Source organism: Lissotriton helveticus, chromosome 8, assembly GCF_964261635.1.
Source record: "Lissotriton helveticus chromosome 8, aLisHel1.1, whole genome shotgun sequence".
NCBI classification, from domain to species: Eukaryota; Metazoa; Chordata; class Amphibia; order Caudata; family Salamandridae; genus Lissotriton; species Lissotriton helveticus.
In genome coordinates this window covers 1152677642-1152698772 of record NC_136069.1, presented here as the reverse complement: position 1 = coordinate 1152698772, position 21131 = coordinate 1152677642, and the positions used below count along the sequence as shown (strand labels likewise).

The 21131-nt window shown below is 45.9% G+C and overlaps 1 protein-coding gene across 1 annotated transcript in view; it reads left to right on the top strand.

Moving 5' to 3' along the window:
* The first annotated feature begins 2615 nt into the window (after positions 1 to 2615).
* GRTP1 (growth hormone regulated TBC protein 1) overlaps positions 2616 to 21131 on the top strand; it is a 492188-nt gene continuing 473672 nt past the window's right edge. The window contains exon 1 of the mRNA XM_078658051.1: positions 2616 to 3331. Within this exon, the coding sequence (XP_078514177.1) occupies positions 3270 to 3331 (62 nt within the window). The 5' untranslated portion in view covers positions 2616 to 3269. The remainder of the gene's footprint in view (positions 3332 to 21131) is intronic.

Below are 21131 nucleotides of genomic sequence, written 5' to 3'. Positions count from 1 at the left end.
TATGGTGTGTCAAGTTGCGCATGCTTCTTACCTGTAGCTGTAGCTCGGGATGAGCTATCCAGGTCCCCAATTCCCACGACACTGGCCCTCTCGATGGTGGTCGCCACTAGTTCCTCCAGCTGAGTGAGGGGTGGCGCACGGTTTGTTCCTCCTCCAGTGAGTCCAGTCTGCTTGTGCAGGTCGGCCAGTTTGCGCTTGGTCACGCCACGGATGTCATAAAACCTCTTCTTGAGGTCGTCTAGGCTCCTGTGGGTGACACCAACTGCATTCACTTTCTCCCCGATGTCGATCCACAGCCTCCTCTTGGTGCTCTCCGGAACAGTGAGGGACAGCCTTCCATATAGCTGGGTGTGCACCCTCACCACCTCCTCCACCAAAGTTTGCAGCTCCATGGTGCTGAATTTTGGATTGCGCTTACGCGCTGCCTTCTGGCTCTCTGTGCTGGTGTCCATGTCTCACAGGGATCCTGCTCACAATGCTGCTCTCTCTGTGTTTGCTCAGCTCAGGCAGCTTTCCAGAAAGTTCTGATGAGTTGCACCTGCCTGGGTTGCCACTCCCTGTGGGGGAGGGTGCTTACAGCTCATTGGCTGATGTCTTCAGTGTCACTCAACCTGCTCGGCAAAACGGCATTCTCCGAATCGGTATTTTCCGATTCGGTATTTTCCGAATGTGTTCGGTAAATACCGATTCGGAATGTATAATGCCTTCCTATTGGCCTTTCGGCCCATGGGGCGTATTTATAATTCCGATTCGGCGTTTACCGATTCGGTTGGTTCCGCATTTTTTTTTTTCCGATTCGGACTTGTCCGACCCGGCCTATACCGAATCGGTAGTTGGCGAATCGGTACGTATCGACTCTCGATACCGAATGCTACCGATTCGGTATTTTTCCGATGATTATTTCCTACATATCATTTTCCGATTTTGAAATACCGATTCGGTACGGATCGGTATTTTAAAATCGGTAAATGCGTTTTACCTACATCGGGCCCTTAGGCTTTTATTACCAGAGCGCCGGGATATCGTGCTTTCACTCTCTGCCGACCGGCGCCACACAAAATGGCCGAATTCCGGTTCCGGAGGGTAGCTTCCGGATCCGGCACTGCTGCCCAAACACTAGAACGATGCCACAGAAACAATGCTTGTTTTGAGAAGCTTCCTGTTAAATATGTCCTCTTCACACATTTTCAAATAGAAGACCTCAAGGTCGATTTAATAGATCTCAGTCAAACTCTCCAGCTCTTCATACAATTCAGGTCTATCCAACCTATGTCAATGCAATAAGATCTTCCAGATAGTTCACGCACAGGTACCAGTCATTTGGGCTGGCCAACATATCTTTACACAAGCCTTTTCGGGTTTCTGCAAGGTTTCGGCATGAATGTAACCCCAGACACCCGCCCCATAGGCGGCCAAATAATCACACTTTGCTCTATAGATCGCAGTCATTGTTATATACGTTTCATAATCAATTTGGTGACAACTCTGAATAAGGTAGTTACAGATTTTCTATTTTTTGCTTTCTTGTATTCTTTAACTGTACCTCTTTGCTTGCTGAATCAAACAGGATACCGAGATAGTTGAATGAATTGAATTTTCTAAGCTCAACACCGCTTCCTAAATATGTACGTATTTTAGTGCCTTCACCCTCAAACATTTTAGTAAAATTAACTTTCAAATCCTATTTATGCCAAGTGCCTCTCTAAATTTGCCGTGTGAAATGAATGTAACCATATCCCTGCATCCATAATCCCACAGATGGCCTTATAGTGTGTTGTACATAGGTGAGCATTAAAATCGACTGCCCATAGGATATATAGAGTTCCTTGCCCATCACATGGCAGATAGCGGCTAAATCCTTATCGAGCATGATTACCACATATGATCTAAGTGCGTCAAAAATGTTAACATTTTTTACTATCATAAAAAGAGAACCAGGAGACATTTCTAAGCACAATATCTGATAGAACGTCGACTCGCACTGATTCTGTGACAATGTCGCGGAACAGGCAAGACAACAGCACTAGAAGTAAGACACTAAATATACCCTATGAAAGTCTACCCGGGAAACATTCCAAAGCCGGTGGGAAGACTGTTTTGTACCGCCCATGATGAAAGAGAGCAAGAAAGATAGTTGAGCGCCTGGAACAGCCTTAGCCGCACTTCGCAATGACGGCCATATTTGAAAATTAAAAAATAGCAAGGTAACATGGGAATAAACAATAAATACTGATATTCACATATCGAATCTAATTTTCAAACTAGCGCAATTATTTTGATTGAATTTGTTTTCTGTATTTTTCATAGTTATATGTATTTGAATAAAAAAAACAGTTACAATCTCGAAAAAAAATTGCCCATAATTACTTAGAAATATAGGACTGCAAAACTCTATTTCAAGAACCTGCATTCAAACACAACGATTTGGTATGGAAATGCGCATCAAGAAACCACCTCTACAACGATTTCAAAAGGCCACCTGCTTGAAGTTGTATCCAGGAGCCTAGCGATAGAGTAGCTGTAGCCCCTTTTCAGTTTCGATTATTGTGCCGGAGCGCACCGTTGCTAGCCCCGCCTCGACGACGGCTTGCCTCCTGGCCACGCCCATTGCTTGTAGATGACTGACAACAAGGGCTGCGAGAGAAGAGCGTGTGAGGGAAGGGGAAACGAGAGCCAAGGAACAGTGTCAGCAACAGCAGGGCACCCAAGGGGGAGGACTAGGGCTAACCACAGTCTGGCCGGGAGGGAAATTCGGGTTTACATCAAAGTTTGTCTGGGCAGCACCCGTGACTCCTCTCTGGAGTATTTAGTCTTATGCGAGAGGACGGGGGGGAAAAAGTTGCTGGAAAGGATCGATGTAGGAGGGCAGACCTGTGAGTGGAGACAGGTGGAGGGGAGGGAACTCTTGTCATTCCCTCCTACTCTAGGCTGGAGCACCGGCATATTCAGATCACATGAGAGGAGGGAGGAAAAGTAGAAGAGGGAACTGCCTGTCCTGCTGTGTTGGGATCAGTGAAGGTGAGATAATGACTCTGGCTGGCCCCCGCCCCTCTCTGATCAGCCGCGGGAGGAGTAGCCTTTGCTGGGTGTGAGGTGTCCAAGCTGGACTTCGCCTTGGATATTTGAGAAGTCCCAGTCCTGTGGATGAGATTGCACCTGCCCGGCATAGGTGCCTCGACTGACCGTGCACCGCCTCTTCTTCTCTACAGCAACAGGCAGTGGATAAACAGAGGGTGTCTATTTTTAATTTGTGAAGGGTGTCTCATTCAATGGAACAGGGCAGGGGTGCTCAACAGATGACACGGGAGGCTGCCAAAGAGAGGATTGACAGGTAACCAGAGTGTGGTTGTGGGTATAGTGTTTACCAAAATACAAACACCCTTCAGTTTGTAAAACCCTTTTTGGACTAAACACTTTTTATTCAAGTGCTTTTACATCAAGTTGTCTAATATTAGTTCGAGTTTATTTCGCATCAAAGTTTCTTGTTGATATCGCAGTTTGAAGTTTTGCCTTTAACACTATACGTGCGAGTTTCAAGGTACCAGAAATTAAATAAAAACAGCACGCTGGGTGGTTCTGTTCGCAGCAGGCTACATGGAAAAGCTTGCGATCTTTATTAACGTTCAAAGATGCAGCTCTCGGTGCACCGGTGATCTCGACATATTTCATAAAGTATTTAATACAAGCCGTTTCTTTAATGTTCACTACATAATGGTAGCGCTGCCTTGCCTCTTTATTCTGATCCCATTAGAATGAGGTAAAAGCTGATTCTGCTTATGGCAGTTCTTTCAATAGTGTACGTTAGAAGTAGATATACAACAATAAACATAGTTTGGTGTTGTTACAGAATAGGTTCATGCCAGCACCTTAAAGACTCGCATTCCAGTGTTACCCTTCACAAGCCTCTTCTAAATGTTATTATGAAAACATTAACATTTAATATACCTACGCTACACAGATTCTGGGATTCAGTGTACACTGTCCGATTCCACACCCTGGCATGTGGTCATCTGAAATATAATCACTTATTCGTTTGAAATCACGCTCCAATCCCGCCCTAAAAAGTACGCTTTTAAAATTAACACATTATGCGCAGGCATTTCATTGCATCTCCTGAAGGGCCACTTGGAAAAGGGCACATAGTACACTGGTGTGGACTGACTATTTATTACAGCGCGACCAATACTGCTAAGCGGGGGAGGGTTGCCGCCTTGGCAATATACTGGTTCTATTGTACAGTGCTTTGACACCTTCGGGTAAAGTCCGCGCTTTATAAAAATGCATTAAATAAATAAATAAATATATCGGACTATGGCCACTGGTGAAAGAGACATATTACGCACTGACATGCGGGATTCTATACGTTTGCAGTGAGGTTATTTTATCCTTGGCTAATGTGGAAGTTCAATTATTTCTTGGGAGTAAACCTTATTCCCCACATGAATATTTTGAAGCAGATAAAAAATGTTTTTTTTGATGCTATAAGCTTTCTCTGTAGCACGTAACAGGTTCCCCACAGTGGAGAGGTATATTTTTAACCTTTAAAAGACGCTCGTGCGATCAACCTTCAACAACACTGCATCGGCTGCTAGAGACGAAAGATTATAGATGTCCCTGAACGTTGCATATCTCCGGATAACTGGATGTGAAACTGGTGGCTTTTCTTGTGGGTGTATTGTACAGTTTCTTCGCCAATCTTGCCCTCTTTGACCACTTGTTGAAGAAATGCCTCTTTGTAGTGCACGCCACATATCAAGGTACCATACCGCCCCTGTTTCTAAATGGGTGCGGAGGAGCTTGTCCCTATTTATGGTCTGGCTTGACAGCTCAGCTGTCGCCAGACAATTCGTGAGCATCACCAGTTGGAGACGTTGGCCCAGCCCACATGTTGGGACTCAAGAGTGCATGTGTTGATTGGGCTAAAGTTATGCGCTTCCACAAACAAGGTGCTTGCCTCCCGCTAAGCTGTGAGCATTGTATTTATCCCGCTGCCAGAGGTTGGACTTTCAGGGGCGCACACATGGTAATAATATTAAACTGTCTTAGAATGCAATATAATTTAGGATGTTGTTCTCTGGCAGCAGAACAGATGGGAAGAGGGCAGTCATTAACCGACATGAATGTTTAGGTCTGGCTAGACTGGGCAATTATTGATTTACCTTATGATCTACACTACTATCCGTCTACAGTTTTCCCCCCACGTTAATGCATATCGATTTCCTTCCTATCTACTTGTAATGCTTCATAGCACCATATAACATTATTTTAAAGCCCGACTGTGGGAAGGCACCATCAACATATGCTTGTCTATTTCGTATACACTATACAGCATTAGGATGCAAATGTAAACACCGTGCACGTGCCTAGCATATAATTTCACGCTCGCACATGCAACACAGACCTATTGGCATTGCCTCTTCTTGATTTGCGTCTGTAGAGGAGAAACTGCTTATAACGTGTATCCCTTAACGGTCGCCCCTTCTCCCTACTGTTTGCATGGTTTACTTCTTTACTTCTTGAGTTCCTGGAAGCTGATGACACTTGTCAACCAACGGGAATGAGTCATATGGCAGAAGAAGTTGCTGAACAAGTACCGCCCTTTACCTGTGTAATTTTCAATTGTGTTTAGGGTGAAGTGCGGTTAGCAGAGCCCAAGTTGAGCGTACACCGGCACTGGACATGCAAAACTGTCGACGTTACAACCCCATATCCGTCGGTTGTTTGAATTCTCCGACGAGAACGCACTGCTTGCTGTCTGTGGGCGTGGGGGGGATTTGTACAGGGCCTTTTGGCTCCAACCGGTGCAGGCTAATGATTGACGAGCATGTACAGTGCCACAGAGACGTGATGCTTTCTCCCGGAAGTAACACCTGCCCTGTGCCGACATGTGTTTACCTGTTCAATCAAGCGGCTGCTTTCACCACATCGGCTTGAGACGAAACCAGTGCTGCATTTGAGCACCAAACATGGAAGAAATATTTAATAAATGCCCACACGGCTTCAGGCGCAAAGCGTTTGCACTGTGTTCTTTTGAAATCCTACAGGGCAGTTCCTAGGTTTATAACTGGGATGTCTGTGTAAGGTAGAGTTTAAAGAAGGGGATTAACTGTCAAAGGTGCAGCAAGTGCAGTGGTACCGCGGACATGATCTGGGAAATGCCTTCTGCGTCCCAATTATGAACGTTTTTGTATTCATCAGGAGGGTGATGGGGGGCCCATTTTCCCTGCTCGCATTGGGACACCTGGCACTTTTGCTAGGCGGCTGCAAGCATCGATATTGTCAGCATTGAATATTAAAAGTATAGCATAGTTCTTGCCACTAACTGAGCTGTTTGTCGCGTTTAAGGTATATTGTTGATACTACACTGTACCCCTCGATCCCAGGAGTATGCAAGCCCGAATAATCCTCTTCTGATGTAAATCTATTATCTGCACGTTTTATAGAAAGTTTTGCACTCAACATTCATTTCACTCAGTTACCTTCTTGCCGGGCAGGATGTCACCATTGGTTTTAACGAGCCGATTTCGTTCAAGTTGAAATTAATGCGTTTGCATATGCAGATGCAGCCAGTGTAATGCAATATTTGTTCAAATTTAGTGTGGTGAGGATACCTGTCAAGTCGCCCCACCACTAGTGCCTGATGGGCACGTTGTTATTCCCCTTGGCGCAAGTGTTCCCTTCTGCCACAGCTTTCTCACTAGTCTGTGCTTTAGTGCAAACGATTCACGATCTAAACCTATATCCATGGCGACGACCTGGTCCTAATAAACGTTGGGCACAGCCTTCTTCTGTAGACAGGCATAGGGCATGGATTTTGGTCATGTCCTGTAGTAGGTAACCTTAAAGCCAGTACTACTACACCACTATATACTGAGCTAGGTCTGAAAGTATATGACATTATATTGAAACTTTTCGAGCCACCTATAACTGCAGCCTTTATACAGATTCGCAGTGTTAGGCAAATGTATGGATTTAACGATGATGTGCAAAAACCTGTCTTAAAAGAAGTGAAGCGCTGATCAGCGGTCTAGTAGACATTTTTGTATGGAGAGAAGTTCCAGGTCAACAGGGCCGACTCCAGAATTTTGTATCTGGGGGGGGGGGCATGCATGAAAATGAAGGGGAAGTTGCTAAAAACTATACACGGTTGTCGGAATTGTGATATGTTAGATGCTGACATCTGTGTATTTTGTGACACAATAACATCCACCCAACCAGCTGCCTACTTTTACCCCTGCAGCAGGAAGTTCTGTTGTAGGAGTTCAGGCTTTGAGAAAGGGGAGGTATGCAGCAGAAACGTTACCATTGCCACACAGAGACAAAGCTGCGAAGTTTAAAAATGTCAGGCATTAAGCTACACAACAGTTTCAGATGCTCCTATATATAAACCCCTAATATTCATATATATAAAATGAACAGTTAGTTCAATATTGCATGTATGGGTTCTGGTGACACCATGTACCACAAAGCCAAGTGGGTTATAAATGTCATTAAAACCCTGGGATGGCAATAATTGAACATATATTTCATGTTTATATTGGAGTATTAATTGAAAGACTGTTTTCGTCAAAGTGCTACTAACACTGGTCACTGATTGGAATTCTAGTATTCTAATGTTTATTTTTTCTGCTTAATTTATTGATAAGATAATGACGAGGGCCTCTGGATTTATGCCATTCTGTGGCTGGATTGTGTACTCCATACTTATGAATGTACTACATTTGCCATATAATTTCCCACATAATTTGACAGCTTTTAGATTTTCACAAAAAGGATATTTCTAGCTGAGGTGCATGAAAAAAGAACAAAGTGTCTTTAATGGGGAAGGAAACCCCATTCGGGGATCCTAATAAAAGAATTGAACCATAAAAGCTGATCAGGCGGGGACCGGGGCTGGGCTACACTTGTAGCCCAATCCCAAAGCGATTTTACTGACTAGAGTTGAGGCTGGTAAAATCAGGTCTGGTGCTCTACCTCCTGGGAAATCTGGGTGGGGCAACTCCCAGCCGTTGATAATTAATGGTTCAAATGCAAGGCTTTTGGTCTGGCGTTAGCCAAGACTTTTTGATTTTACTAAAACTATATGTATAATATACTTATTTACAAGAGCTTTCTGCCACCTCTCTCTTTGTTCTTGTATCATTCACATTTTGCTTCCAGCCACTACAGCATACGTCAAGGGCCATTGGGCCAACCTACTTCAGCCACTGTATTTAGCCCTTTCACCAGGAGCACTTTAGCGCACAAGATAGTTCCCTTCGGTGTCATTGTTTGGTTTACTTAAGTATTATTATTATTATTACTTTAGTGTTGTCTTTGCTTGTTGATCAGAATGAGAGCAGGATGCTTTCTACCAGATGAGACCCCTGTCATGTATCTGTTTGTATGAGTAATTACACTGATAATGATTTAAATAGTGCAAATTTATTTTTAGGTCTCGCCTAGCGTTGCAGCACGCATACGCTACTCGCTCTGCGAGGCATATTGTAGTAGAGGAGATTTTAGAAGTGGAGTTGAAACCCCGCCCATCTTTTTGATTGGCTTACGTCATCATTCATGCTAAACGCTGGCTTTTGATTGTAAATGAGGCTTCTTCGTCCCTCCTTGTTACCGCCCTGTCTCCGTCTGGGACGGCCCACCCGGACTGGATTTTTTCCTTGCGGTGATACACGGTGTCCTTTAGCTAGTCGTTAAGCATTTTTTTTTTCATTCGCGCAATGGCGACAGCTTCTGATTAAATGATATACGCACAGGCCGAGGCTCGAACACTGAAAATGGAAGATGACTTTGGCTGGTGGGGCCGGATCTCCCCCCGGCTCGTGGCATGCCGAGTTATGCATCCTGTGGCCAGGAGCAGGAGGGCGATGTGTGCGACTGGTATTACTTGTTCCGAGGACCGCGGATATTCCCACGGGGCTCGCTGGTTGAATTTCATCTTCTGGCCACACCCTGCTGTCTCCGAAGCTTTGGGTAGGATTCCCCCCTTTTGCAGTCTGGCCACTTAATCCTCTCCCACAGATGACTTGAGCGGCCATTACAATGCTTCTCCCTTCTGGTTGAGCAGTGCCTCCTACACTCCTGCGGGTAAATCTGCAGTGGGCGCTTTTAATGTACCCTTCTTCAACTGCATGGAGTCGGAGGCTTGCGAGAGCTCCGTGCAGTTTACAATATCCAGTGTGTACGTGAGAAATTGAGTAGATGAGTGAGGCCCGTAGATCAGCGGCCTGATTAAAAACACATATCTTAGCCAGGGCTCAAAAAATCCCAAAAATGGTACTAGTCCTGCAGGACTAGTACCTTAAAAAATGCCCCTGACCTAACTGCAACCTACTTGACCTCCGTCTCTGAAAGTGGAGCAAATGTGACAAGATAACAAGATTTAAAGGCATCTTTATTGCTCATTAACTTTGTGAGTAATAAAAATGCCTTTAAATCTTATCTTGTCCCATTTGCTCCATTTTCACAGACAGAGGACAAAAGTTGGTTTGTTTTCCTACTCGCCAGAAAGGGCGAGTAGGACCTAAAAACAGCTTTACCTTGTTAAATTTAGCTCGACTATGCGAGCGGTTGAGTGGAATTTTCGAGCCCTGTTAGCGCCGAGCCGCCCTCGCCATCTATCTCTTATAGGCTGGCGGGCCCTCGCCGTCTGACAACTTATCTCGCCGTCCGGGAAGTGGCAACAAACTTACACACGTCTACAATGGCAAACACTGTAAAGTAAACATCAATGGCTGGCCAAGGGGACTGAGCCTTCGCCGCTGCCTTCCACGACTCTTCCTTCAAAATAACATGAGATAAGTGCAAGAGACAGCAATGCTGTTCTCGCCACCATCTGCAGAATATATGTATATATGTATGCGATTATTTCCGTTAGCTCACAATTGGTTCCTGTGGCCAGGGCTTACCTTTGACAAAGTTCACTGGATGAATGAAACACGTTAGGATTGCCCGCAGCTGCTCATTAAATTGGTTTTAAGCCACAGCATTACGAGTGCGGCTCATGTCTTTCTGTAAGGGGAGAAGTTGTGTGCATATGTATATGTGGGCGTGTGTGTGTGTGTGTGCGTGTAAATATATATATATATATATATTTATATATCCAACACATGAGTTTTCCCCATTTTGAAGAGCCAGCATCAGGTAGGTTTTGTGAATTTCGTTTTTATTGCAGGAAAACAGCGTGGCAAAATGAGAACAAAGTCCATTCAATTTATCAGCCTGACGCGTTTCGTGCTCTCCCGAGCATTTCCTCAGAGGCTTCTGAAAACTCTGTGACGAGCCTTTGGAGTATTTCAATCACAGCACCTGCTCCAGTGGGCGTTGGCGCCCCCAGAGCCTGCTGGTGCTTGTAGTGCAATAAATCACGCTTTAAGTAAGCCGCTCCCAGAGTAAAATTGTTAGTGAAAAAATAACACCCCAGTGGGTTTGGAAAATGTTCACTTTCCTCCACGCTGTGAATAACATCATGCAAAACGACCTTGCCTGCCAATTCATGCTTTAAGCCAGGTGACTGCAGCTTGGACCACTTAATTGTGGTGAGGCTCTTCCCCGACCGGGGACGGCAGATAAACAAATCCAACACATGAGTTTTCCCCATTTTGAAGAGCCAACATCAGGTAGGTTTTGTGAATTTCGTTTTTATTGCAGGAAAACAGCGTGGCAAAATGAGAACAAAGTCCATTCAATTTATCAGCCTGACGCGTTTCGTGCTCTCCCGAGCATTTCCTCAGAGGCTTCTGAAAACTCTTTGACGAGCCTTTGGAGTATTTCAATCATTATATAGGTGAACTACAAATACATGAGATCAGAGAGAGGAGTGCAATAGGACTTATATCTATGGTCCACCATTGAGCAAAAGCTGCCCTGAATCAAAAAAAGGGAGATCTACCTGTATCAGAAATTATTAGTCCAAGATAGATCGATAAAGAAAAAGAACAAGGAAGGAATTAAAACATTGCAATCCTTCCCTCTGATAAAGGATATGTATTAACGATGAACCCCATGAATTTCGCTGTCCTGAAGAAGGTGTTAATGTATCAGTGAGACAACACCGAAACGCGTCGACGCACAGACAAATAGAACCCAACAGAAACCCAACCAGAAAGCAGATATACCTTGATTTTGGATACTGTGATCTTTATTTATTTATTTCTTTATTTCTTTGTTTCAAAATCGTACGAGGATATTGGGTCAGGATCAAACAGTAGTAGGGAATACTTCTTTACCTACCGGTTGTAGGGGTTGTTTTTGTGATTTATTATGCATTTTGAAATTGTGGTAACTGAATGATTATAACTTTTATAATTTGCTTGTGTTTTTTATTATTGTGTATTTGTATGTAACATTGTAACTAATTTGTTCCAATTGGACAACACTGTATACGTTTTTAATGATGCCTTTCAGACAGTGATCTGAATTTTAACCTATGAAAAAATATCTTAATAAAAAAAGAAGAGTGTAAACGTCATATTTCCGTGTTGGCCTGATATATAATAACATTTGTGCTGGTTTAGTGATCGTTGTGCATGTGAAATAGAGTGTGGAAAAAAATGTATATAGTCCAGGGATCTTTTTTCTGACTTAAGTTATCCACTGAGCTATGTACATAAAATACAAATATGTGATTGCCATGTTATATGTTGTGCTTTGTAACAGGAACATTAACCCTCTGTGATACCTTATGATGAAATATGACTAGACATACACAGATCTCTCCAGCAAGTGTATGAACCCTCAGTTATTGCAAACGTGGCTGCATTGTTATACATTTTTCTTTCCTTTTATTTATGCTGATGCTGTACAGACATGGCAAAGGAATTTTTATATTTGTTAATACTGCACTTTATTAACAAAGATCATTAGCATAACTAGTACATCTACAAGGCAAGACCTATTGGCTTTCCAAATGCTTGTTCATCTAGTGCTGCAAGTTAGGAATGGCTTCAAAGCAGGAAAAAAAATCCTAATACATGTGTTATAAACGTTTGCACATTTTCCTTTAATGTAATAGAGAAGGCAAAGAAGTTTTGCCTTCTGAGTATTTTTGACTCTAGTTTGAAATCCCCTGCTGTTTGTGGACTATAGCTGCTTCTATCCTCGTTGACTTTACACATGACCCCAGCCTTAAAGTAGCCCAAGTGATTGATATTACAAAATAAACCATTAGGCGTAGCCAGTGAGACTTCTGGCTCTCCTGTGAAGCATTACAGAAAAAAGAGCAAACTGGTTTACCAGTTTTGAGTGGGCCTTGGATGGACCAGGGTCCTTCCATGGTACGTTGGAGAGAGAGGTGAGGGGGCGGGGAGTGAGACTGGCCCACCTGACTTCCATTTATAACCTGGCTTGCAGGTAGATGAGGTGGAAGGACTTAGGATGTGAAACTGTTCACATAATGTAGGCAAGCAATCCGAGCAGGCCAGACTCTGCAGGTGTGTTGGAAGGTGGAATGGAGAAACAAAGGGTTTAGAGGAGGGCTGACATCTAAAAATAAATAAATACAATTATAAGAAAAAGTGGACAAAAACTCTGGAAGTCACTGCAACTAATATAATATGCAGTGCCCTGGGTTAAACCACTATATGGCATACACAAAATCGCCCCTTTTGAACGAGTGACCGTACTGAAGAAAAAAGTTTCACATCGATCCGATACTAGATTTACTTTACTTTCTGTTACAATATAGTGCTGTGTTTGGATTAGCACTCTGGCCTCCAGCCAAGGAATGGCATTGAGGGCTTTGGTATGTCTCCTATCCTGCTACCACCTCTCCTTTAACTTTACTTGGGAGTAATCATTTTATAATTATGAATATATATTATTTAATTACCACATTTTATTATTATTTTGAATAAACATATCAACATGCACAGTTCAATCACAGTTAAGAATTTCGACAATCAACACACATTATGATTTTTCACACACAATGCCCCAAGCCGAAGTAAGCTCACCACTTGCTCCAACTTGTCTTTTGTTTCTGGGAACATCCCCTTGCCATGTATATATGCTCCTCCTGCTACGCACACCAGTCTGTTGCCACGCGACCCTCCGCCAGAACCGGGGGAGTTGCAAGTCTCCAGTATTTAGCAGCGTCTCTGCAATCAATGCTCCGATTATAAAATCGGGTACGCTGTCCTCAATCGCAGTCTAAAGTATCCATAATACCCAGCTGTGCCATCCCCAGTGAAGGGTCCATTGGTCATCCCAGGACGGTCGATAGAGGGATAAAGATCGCTTGCCAATATAGTACAATGATGGGACATCCCCACACCATGTGAAAGAAATTGCCTTTCTCCTCTGGGCAGTAAAAGAATATGGGCGTAGGCAGCTTCTTTGCCTGCCATGGCCTCTTGGCTGAAACATAGTGTGATAATACTTAAACTGAATGAGCCAGAGGTATTCACCCTATCCAAGCAGGAACCACAATCCTACTTGGTGTAAGTCAGATACACACCCACAATTAACCTATGCTCACCCCCTGGTAGCTTTGCACAAAGCAGTCAAGTTTAACCCAAGAGACAATATGTAATGCATTTGTGCAACACTTAAAACTGTAAAAACACCACACAAAAACATACCACACATGGTTAAAAAAAGAGAGCATTATTTATTGAACACAAGTCCAAAAGGACAAAAATCCAATAAGTAGACCTGGAGCTATTACTTTTCAAAGAATGTCTTAAAATTTAGTGCATAAAATGCCAACTGAAGCTAACTGGTCGTGCTGTGTGGTTCCAGAGGGCCAAAGTGTAGCTGACTACATCCTAGGGGCTCTCCCTGGAGCTTGCTCCCAACCCACCTTTACCAAACAGAGAGCCTGTCACAGGGTGCCCATACAGAAGTTCAAAGGGGCTAAAGCCAACCCCCTTCTACGGTACCACCCTGTATGCAAGCAAAAGGCATGGCAGGAGGAAGTCACACTTCAGGCTAATGGGCTCTGGCAGGCCCATAATCATGCCTTTCAGGGTCCTGTTGAATCTTTCAACAAGCCCATAGGTCTGTGGGTTGTAAGAAGTAGGGAACTTGTAGGTTATACCACACTCCTTCCACATGGCCTTTATGTATCCTGACGTGAAGACAGTACCCTGGTCAGATACCACATCCTTGGGGAAACCAACATGGGTAAAGATTCCAGTTAGTACCCTGGTCATGGTGGGCGCTGTCTCCGTTCTCAGAGGAATAGCTTCCAGGTATCCGGTGGCATGTTCCACCAAGACCCAGGCAAATGTGTTGCCCAGGGCTGTCTTGGGTTCATAAGCCCAATGATGTTGGTGCCGACCCTTTTAAAGGGACCCCACCCCCATTCAAAGGGAACCAGAGCCGCTGGGTGATGGCTCTCATGATTGTCAGCTGCAACAACTTGGTGGAAAACATTAGGGACTACCTGCTCTGAAGACGCAGGATGGCACCAGATGATTGCTTTACTGGCAGAGCCACCACCCTCTGCCTATTGATGGCGACCCACTGCTTGGATTTCTTAGTATTACTAGGCATGACAGTTCTCTGCGCCATCTCTCAGTCACCCAAGGACACTAGGGTAACCTCTGTGCTGTCCCCAAAACTATCTGGGACAATCTCCTCCCCAAGCGCTACAAATCCGCCAACTCCACTGACTTCCCCCCGGTGGGGGGCTGCTCCCTCTTGGGTCACTTGGCCTGTCCCTTTAAATGTCCTTCCTGTTGACACTGAAAGCACTTAGAGGATGCCTTCCCTGCAGACCTACAATCAGGGACCCATCTCTTTCACTTCTCATTGTAGAGATGAGAGTCCTAACAATGAGAACTATTTTGGGGCCCGTTAGAGAACTCCTTGCTATTATTTTTGTCCCTCCCTCCTTCTTTTGGTGAGGACCCTGCCCACCCTTGTGGTGATTACCTCTCCCCACCCTCCACCTCCCCAGATACCTAGATACCTTCTTGTAGACCCTGGTGCTGAGCCAGCAGTCTGCCTCCTTAGCAAGCTCTCTGGGGTCCGTGAGCTTACTATCAATCAAGTTTTGGTGCAGATCTGAAAAACAATTGCTGAACACGTGCTCTTTAGCAAATAGATCATTCAGCCCTTTGTATTAATTTAATTTACCCTCACTGCCCTTCACCCAACCAGTCAGTGCCTGGGGGGAAGGAGGTGGGGAGGTATCCTATCCTATTTCTCTAGGGGCAATAGGATATCCCTCCCCTCACTAGGGATATGCCTCCCCAGCCTAGCCCCCCCCAATCCTCCTCCGGGATCTTGTGTATCTGTATGGTAGTCTGAGGCCTCAAACCACATATCAATGTTGTCTCCCACCACACAGGCCCTTAAGTATATGGACTGTCTTGTCTCCCGAGGGCACTGAAAAAATGCTGCCACCATCACTGCTGGCCTCTGCCTGCCTGGTCTCGAGGTCCAGCTCCCTAAGGCTCCTTTCATGAGCCAAACGCTCCAAGATGATTTTCTCCTCCATGGCCAACTTCTTCTGCTCTGTTTCCAGAGCAAATCTCTTTTGCTCTGCCTCTATTTTTAATTTGGCAAGCTCCAATTTTAAATTTCTCTTCTCCCTCCTTTCTTCCAGCTACTCTGGGGACAGGCCTCTGGCTGACACACTGGTCTTTCCCCAGGGTGGGATCTCCAATCGTGGAAGGATGTTGTCCCACCTCCCCCACAAGTAGCAGTCCAAAACCCTCCTCTGAATCCTGGTCCAGTTCTTGCTCCTCATCCTCCTATGGGGTTGCATTCAAAGCAGCACAAGCTCCTGCCCAGGTCCTCAACACCTTTTACAGCCCCACCTTCCTAGTGGAGCTGTTTGCAGGAAGCCCCACTCCCTTGCAGAAATCATTCAGCTAAGCCATAATGTAATCTTCGAGGTTTGCCGTCTGAAGTCCATTTTTCCATGTGCAAACATTGAGAGACATGTTTTTCGGAAAAAATTAAAAATGCCAATCCGTGAGAATAGAAACATAAATACCAATCGGGGAGATTTGACTCAAACTGGTCTAAGGTATATATTGTTAGAGTACACTAAATTTCTGTATGGCGTTCCACAAACACAAGTCCTATCCTCACCCCTGATCCCCAGTGTTTGAAATTATGGTTCTGCTTGGCAGAGGTATGCACCCTGTCCAAGCAGCAACCACAATCCTAGTAAGGGTAAGTCCCGTGATGGCCTGGACTCGGGCCTGACTCTTTTGGAGATACAGAGGGCGCTGGCTGGTTTGTAACACGCAAAATGCCTGGGAGTGATGGCTTCCCCCTGGAGTTCTATTGCGAATTTAGGGACAGATTAGCACCCCTCCTGTTGCAGGTCTACTTGGAGGCCTTTGAGGGGGGAGTTCTTCCGGGCAGCATGGCCGAGGGGGAGATCTGTATGATTCTTAAGCCAGGGGGGGACAAGCATTACCCTTCCTCTTACCGCTCCATCACTATGATTAACACGGATGTTAAAATATTGACCAAGTTGCTGGCTACCCGGCTGGCGCCTCACATGGAACATTTGGTGCACCAAGACCAGTGCGGGTTTATACCGGGCCGTAATACGGCGATGAACCTGAGACGGTTAAATCACATACAGCATGAGGTGAGTGGTAGGGATGAGCAGACGGTATTGGTCTCTATTGATCTGGCCAAGGCCTTTGATACGGTTGACTGGGGTTATCTCCAGGAGGTGCTCCGGAAGATGGGTTTCGGACCCAACTTTGCTCGCTGGGTTGAGATTTTGTATAGCTCTCCCCGTGCCCGGGTCCGCCTAGGTGGCGCGAGATCGGAGGAGTGGCAGCTGGGGCGGGTAATGAGACAGGGTTGCCCCTTGTCGTTGCTGCTTTTCAACTTGGCTATAGAACCTTTCGCGGTTCGTATTCGCACTGAACTTCATCAATGGGGCATCACGGTGGGCGGCACCTGCAATGTGTTGTCGCTATACGCGGACGACGCATTGTTCTATCTGTCCGCCCCTAGGGAGGCCCTCCCGCGGTTGCTACGCCTGCTGGACTCCTTCGAGGAGGCTTCCGGCTTGCGGCTCAATCGTAATAAATCTCTGATTTTCCCGCTTTCGGGATTTGACTCTATGCGAGTGGAGAACCTGCCGGAGCTAGGGTTACGGTGGGAACTGACCAGCTTTAGATATCTGGCCATACACGTCACTTCAACGAAGGATCAGTCCCTCGCCCACAATGCAGACAGGGTGGTGGCCTCGCTTTGTCAATCGGTCAAGTTTTGGAATGCCCTGCCATTATCCCTCATGGGCCGGCTCGCCATTGCCAAGATGGTGATGCTACCAAGAATGCTGTATGTCCTACAGAATTCGATGTGCCCCCTCCCTCCGAGGGTGTTTCGATCCCTCAATTCACTGCTCACGTCCCTATTGTGGGCGGGGCGGCGTAGTAGGATGGCCCTGAGCACCGTTGTGCGCTCCTTTGAGGAGGGGGGATTGGAGGCCCCGCGTTTTGACCTTTACTATTATGCAACACAACTCCTCCCGGCGGCTAGATGGTTTGCAGACGCGGACACGTGGGAGTCGCGACTGCTGCTTGGGTGGGCCACGACGCAGGAGCTTCAGCAGGCGCTAATGCGGGGTTCGAGGGCTCCCTCAGAGCTGCCATATGTCGTACGGCACACGGCTAACGTGGCAGCGCTTCGTGGAAAGGGTCCTAACAATTTGGATCTTGGCCCCCATGGTGGAGGTGGAGAACCAGATGTCCTTCCGAGAGTGGAGGGAGGGGGGTTGTGAGTTGTTGTGGGACTTGTACCCTTCGGATAGCTTCCTGACTTATGAGCAGGCGGAGGAAACCTTTGGCCTCGGCGGAGGGCAATTTCTTCACTATCTGGGCCTACGCTCCATTTTCCGTACGATCTGGCCGCAATGTCCGGAGATCCCCCAGATGACCCACACTCTTCATATCATTTTGTCCTGTGGCAGGGGACGTAAATTGATCACCTTGTACGCGGCGATGCGGCGAGATTCGGCCCCCCCGGTTCCGCCGTCATGGGCGGCCTTGGAAGCGGAATTGGGCATATCCGTGGACGAAGGTCAGCGGAAACGCATAGGGACCTTGACGAAGTGAGTGTCTTGTAATGCTCGTTTCAAGCTTATTCACTTCAATTTTCTCCATCGCACCTGTCTTACCCCCAAGACGGTGAGCCACTATTCACTAGACAAACGGGACAGTTGCCCCAGGTGTGGCGTAGGAGGGGCGGGATTTTTACACATGACCTGGGAATGCCCACTGGTTGGAAGCTTCTGGGCGGGAGCGGTGGGTCGTATAGCGGCTGTTACCGGACTCTGAATTGACTTGTCCCCCTTGCATTGCCTGTTGGGCCTGGTACCTCAACCCAGGAAACGTAAACTTCAGTATAGGCTGTTGCAATTGATGTTAGTTTTAGCTAGGCGTAGGGTCGATATTACATGGATGGGACAGAGGGCTCCGGAGGTAGACATCTGGCTCAAAGATGTATGGGAATGGGTGCTAGCTGAGGAAGCGCATATGCAATGCTCCAGGAGAGATGATAAGTTGCAGGAAGATTTGTTGGTTTGGCGAACCCTGTGTATGGCGGGCTTTGGTCGGGAGTCCCAGTCTGACTCAGAGGAGACCAGTGGCAAGCTGTTCTCTGCTCCTGACTCGGAACTGGAGGGGGAGGGGGAAGTGAGTCTATGAACACCGATATGTGGAGGGCGAGTCATGGCACCTGGCCATAATGCCTCACGCTTTTTCTGTACTGTACTGTTGGTGACGCATTGGTGTCACATGGAATTCCTTGATTACAGATGTGGTCTTTTTCCGCAGAATGCCATAATGAGTCCATCGATTGATGTAATACTGTGTTTTTTAATGATGCCTATGTGGGGGGGGGGGGGGGGGGGGGGTTCTGCTTTTTGTATCTCTTATAAAATAAAAAATAAAGGTTTTTTTTTTTTTTTAAAATCTTTATTGACATGAAGGCATATCAAGCAGTGATATTGTTACATTCAATCATAACTTTTCTTTTGTTAAAGTAACAGTCCTGCATCATGTATCATGTAACATAAAATTCCAAACAGTGATATTATTCACCCCTCCTGCGAGGAGTGCGACCACTCGTGGTTGCTTAAATCAACTTCTCTGGATGTCACCAATTATTGTCTTGGTTACATTGCTTAACATGCCCCCCTATCTTAATGGACCTACTGAAACAACCCCCCCCCCCTCAAACTTAAGCCATCATATCTCTTGCGATACCACCTCACACTGTCAAAATAAAGGTTTTTAAAAAAAAAAAAAGGGTAAGTCAGATACACACCCTAAATTGACCTGTGCCCACCCTCTGGTAGTTTGGCAAAGAACAGTCAGACCTCTCTTAAGAGGCAAATGGGCAAAGTATTTGTGCAACACTTAAACCAGTAAAAACACCACACAAAGATACCACACCTAGATAGAAAAACTGAGCTTAACTCATTGAAAAAATCAAGTCCAAAACGTCAACAATTCAATAGGTAGAACCAGACTTAATAATTGTCAAAGAATATCTTAATATATAGTGCTTAAACGCATAAAGGGCTAACCAGAGGTGCCTGGTCACGCTAGACAGGGTTAAATCCAAAAGTTCAGGCTGACTGTGATGCAGCACAGGCCGGATACAGAGATCAGCCTTGTCTCGATGAAATTGTACCTTGGTTCACAGTTGCGTTGAGGACGAGATGTGAGAAGCAGAGAAGGCGATACATCAACATAGAATCTTTAGGATGTAGGCAATGTGTCAGTTCCGAGCCACGCGAATCAGAGATGCGTAGTCCTCGAACCCTAAGATGTAGGCGTTGCCTCGTTGTCGAGCCGTGCAGGTTGAGGATGCATCTGGATCTGGAGCTAGAGGCGAGGTGGCACGCAGTCGGCAATGCAAGGTTTTTGGTCCTTGTGGCAGCAGCGATGCGTTGAGGGTGATTCACCAGTTACGAGTCACTCAGCAACTGCAAAGTGTGGATTTTGGAAGTTGCAGCACTTTGGACACACTTCCAAGGGGTCAGGGCTGGATTGGAACCACTTGGGAGGGCAAAACTCTCAGATGGCAGAGTACAGGTGCTAGTAATGACTGGAAAGAAGTCTTTGATGCCCCTGAGACTTCCACCATGAGGCAAGCCCTTTGAGTCACTCTAATTCTGGATTGGAGAGATGCAGGTCCAATACTTCTCACTCCCTGGCAAGCGGCAGCAAGTCAGCACAGCAAGCACGATTCCAGCTGGACTAGCAGTCCAGCAAAGTGGCAGTCCTTGTAACAGCACAGCAATCCTTCTTCCTGGAAGAGTATCCACAGCTCCAGTGTTGGTGGTGTCGGGGGTCCAGTGCATATACCCAGTTGTTCCTTTGAAGTGGGGGAGACTTCAAAGAGAGGCCTTTGGAGTGCACAGAGTCCCCGCCGTGGCTCCAGACTTCCTACAGGGGGTGTGCAGCCCTTTGTGTGGGGAAAGGACACAGCCCTTTCATGTGTAAGTGTCAGCTCCTCCTTCCCATCCTGGCCAGGATGGCTAATCAGTTACATTTAAGTGCCCTTTGTATATTTATTTATTTATGACATTTATAGAGCGCACTGTTACCCATGGGTGTCCTGGCGCTATATGAAATCTCTCCAGAGGGACCAAGCCAAGAATGATACTTAGTTAACTATTCCGAAAACAGCCAAGTTTTTAAAGCCTTTCGAAAGATGAAAAGTTTTGAAGTAGCTCTAAGCTGGTATGGAAGCTTGTTCCATGCTTTGGCAGCATTTGCCACAAAGCTTTTACCACCCCTGGTGGCCTTCCTAACAAATGGCACATGAACCAATTTGGCATCTGATGAGCGTAATAATCTACTTGGCATGTACCAATAGAGGCGTTCTTTTAGATAGGCCGGCCCTACTCCATAAAGGGCCTTGTGTACCAGACACATTGCCGTGAACATGGTGCGCTTCCTGAGTGGCAGCCAGTGTAATTTTCGAATCTCTTCCGCTATAGGAGCATATTTAGAAATGCCCAGCAGGAGTCTAGCAGCTGCATTCTGTAAGAGTTGCAGCTTCTGCATGGAACCTTCCTGAATGGTGAAGTACAGACTATTACAGTAATCCTGCCTCGACATAGTGAGAGCTTTAATCACTCTATTTCGACAGTCAATCGGTAGCAGAGGCAACATTTTCTTACAGGACCTAAGAGCGTA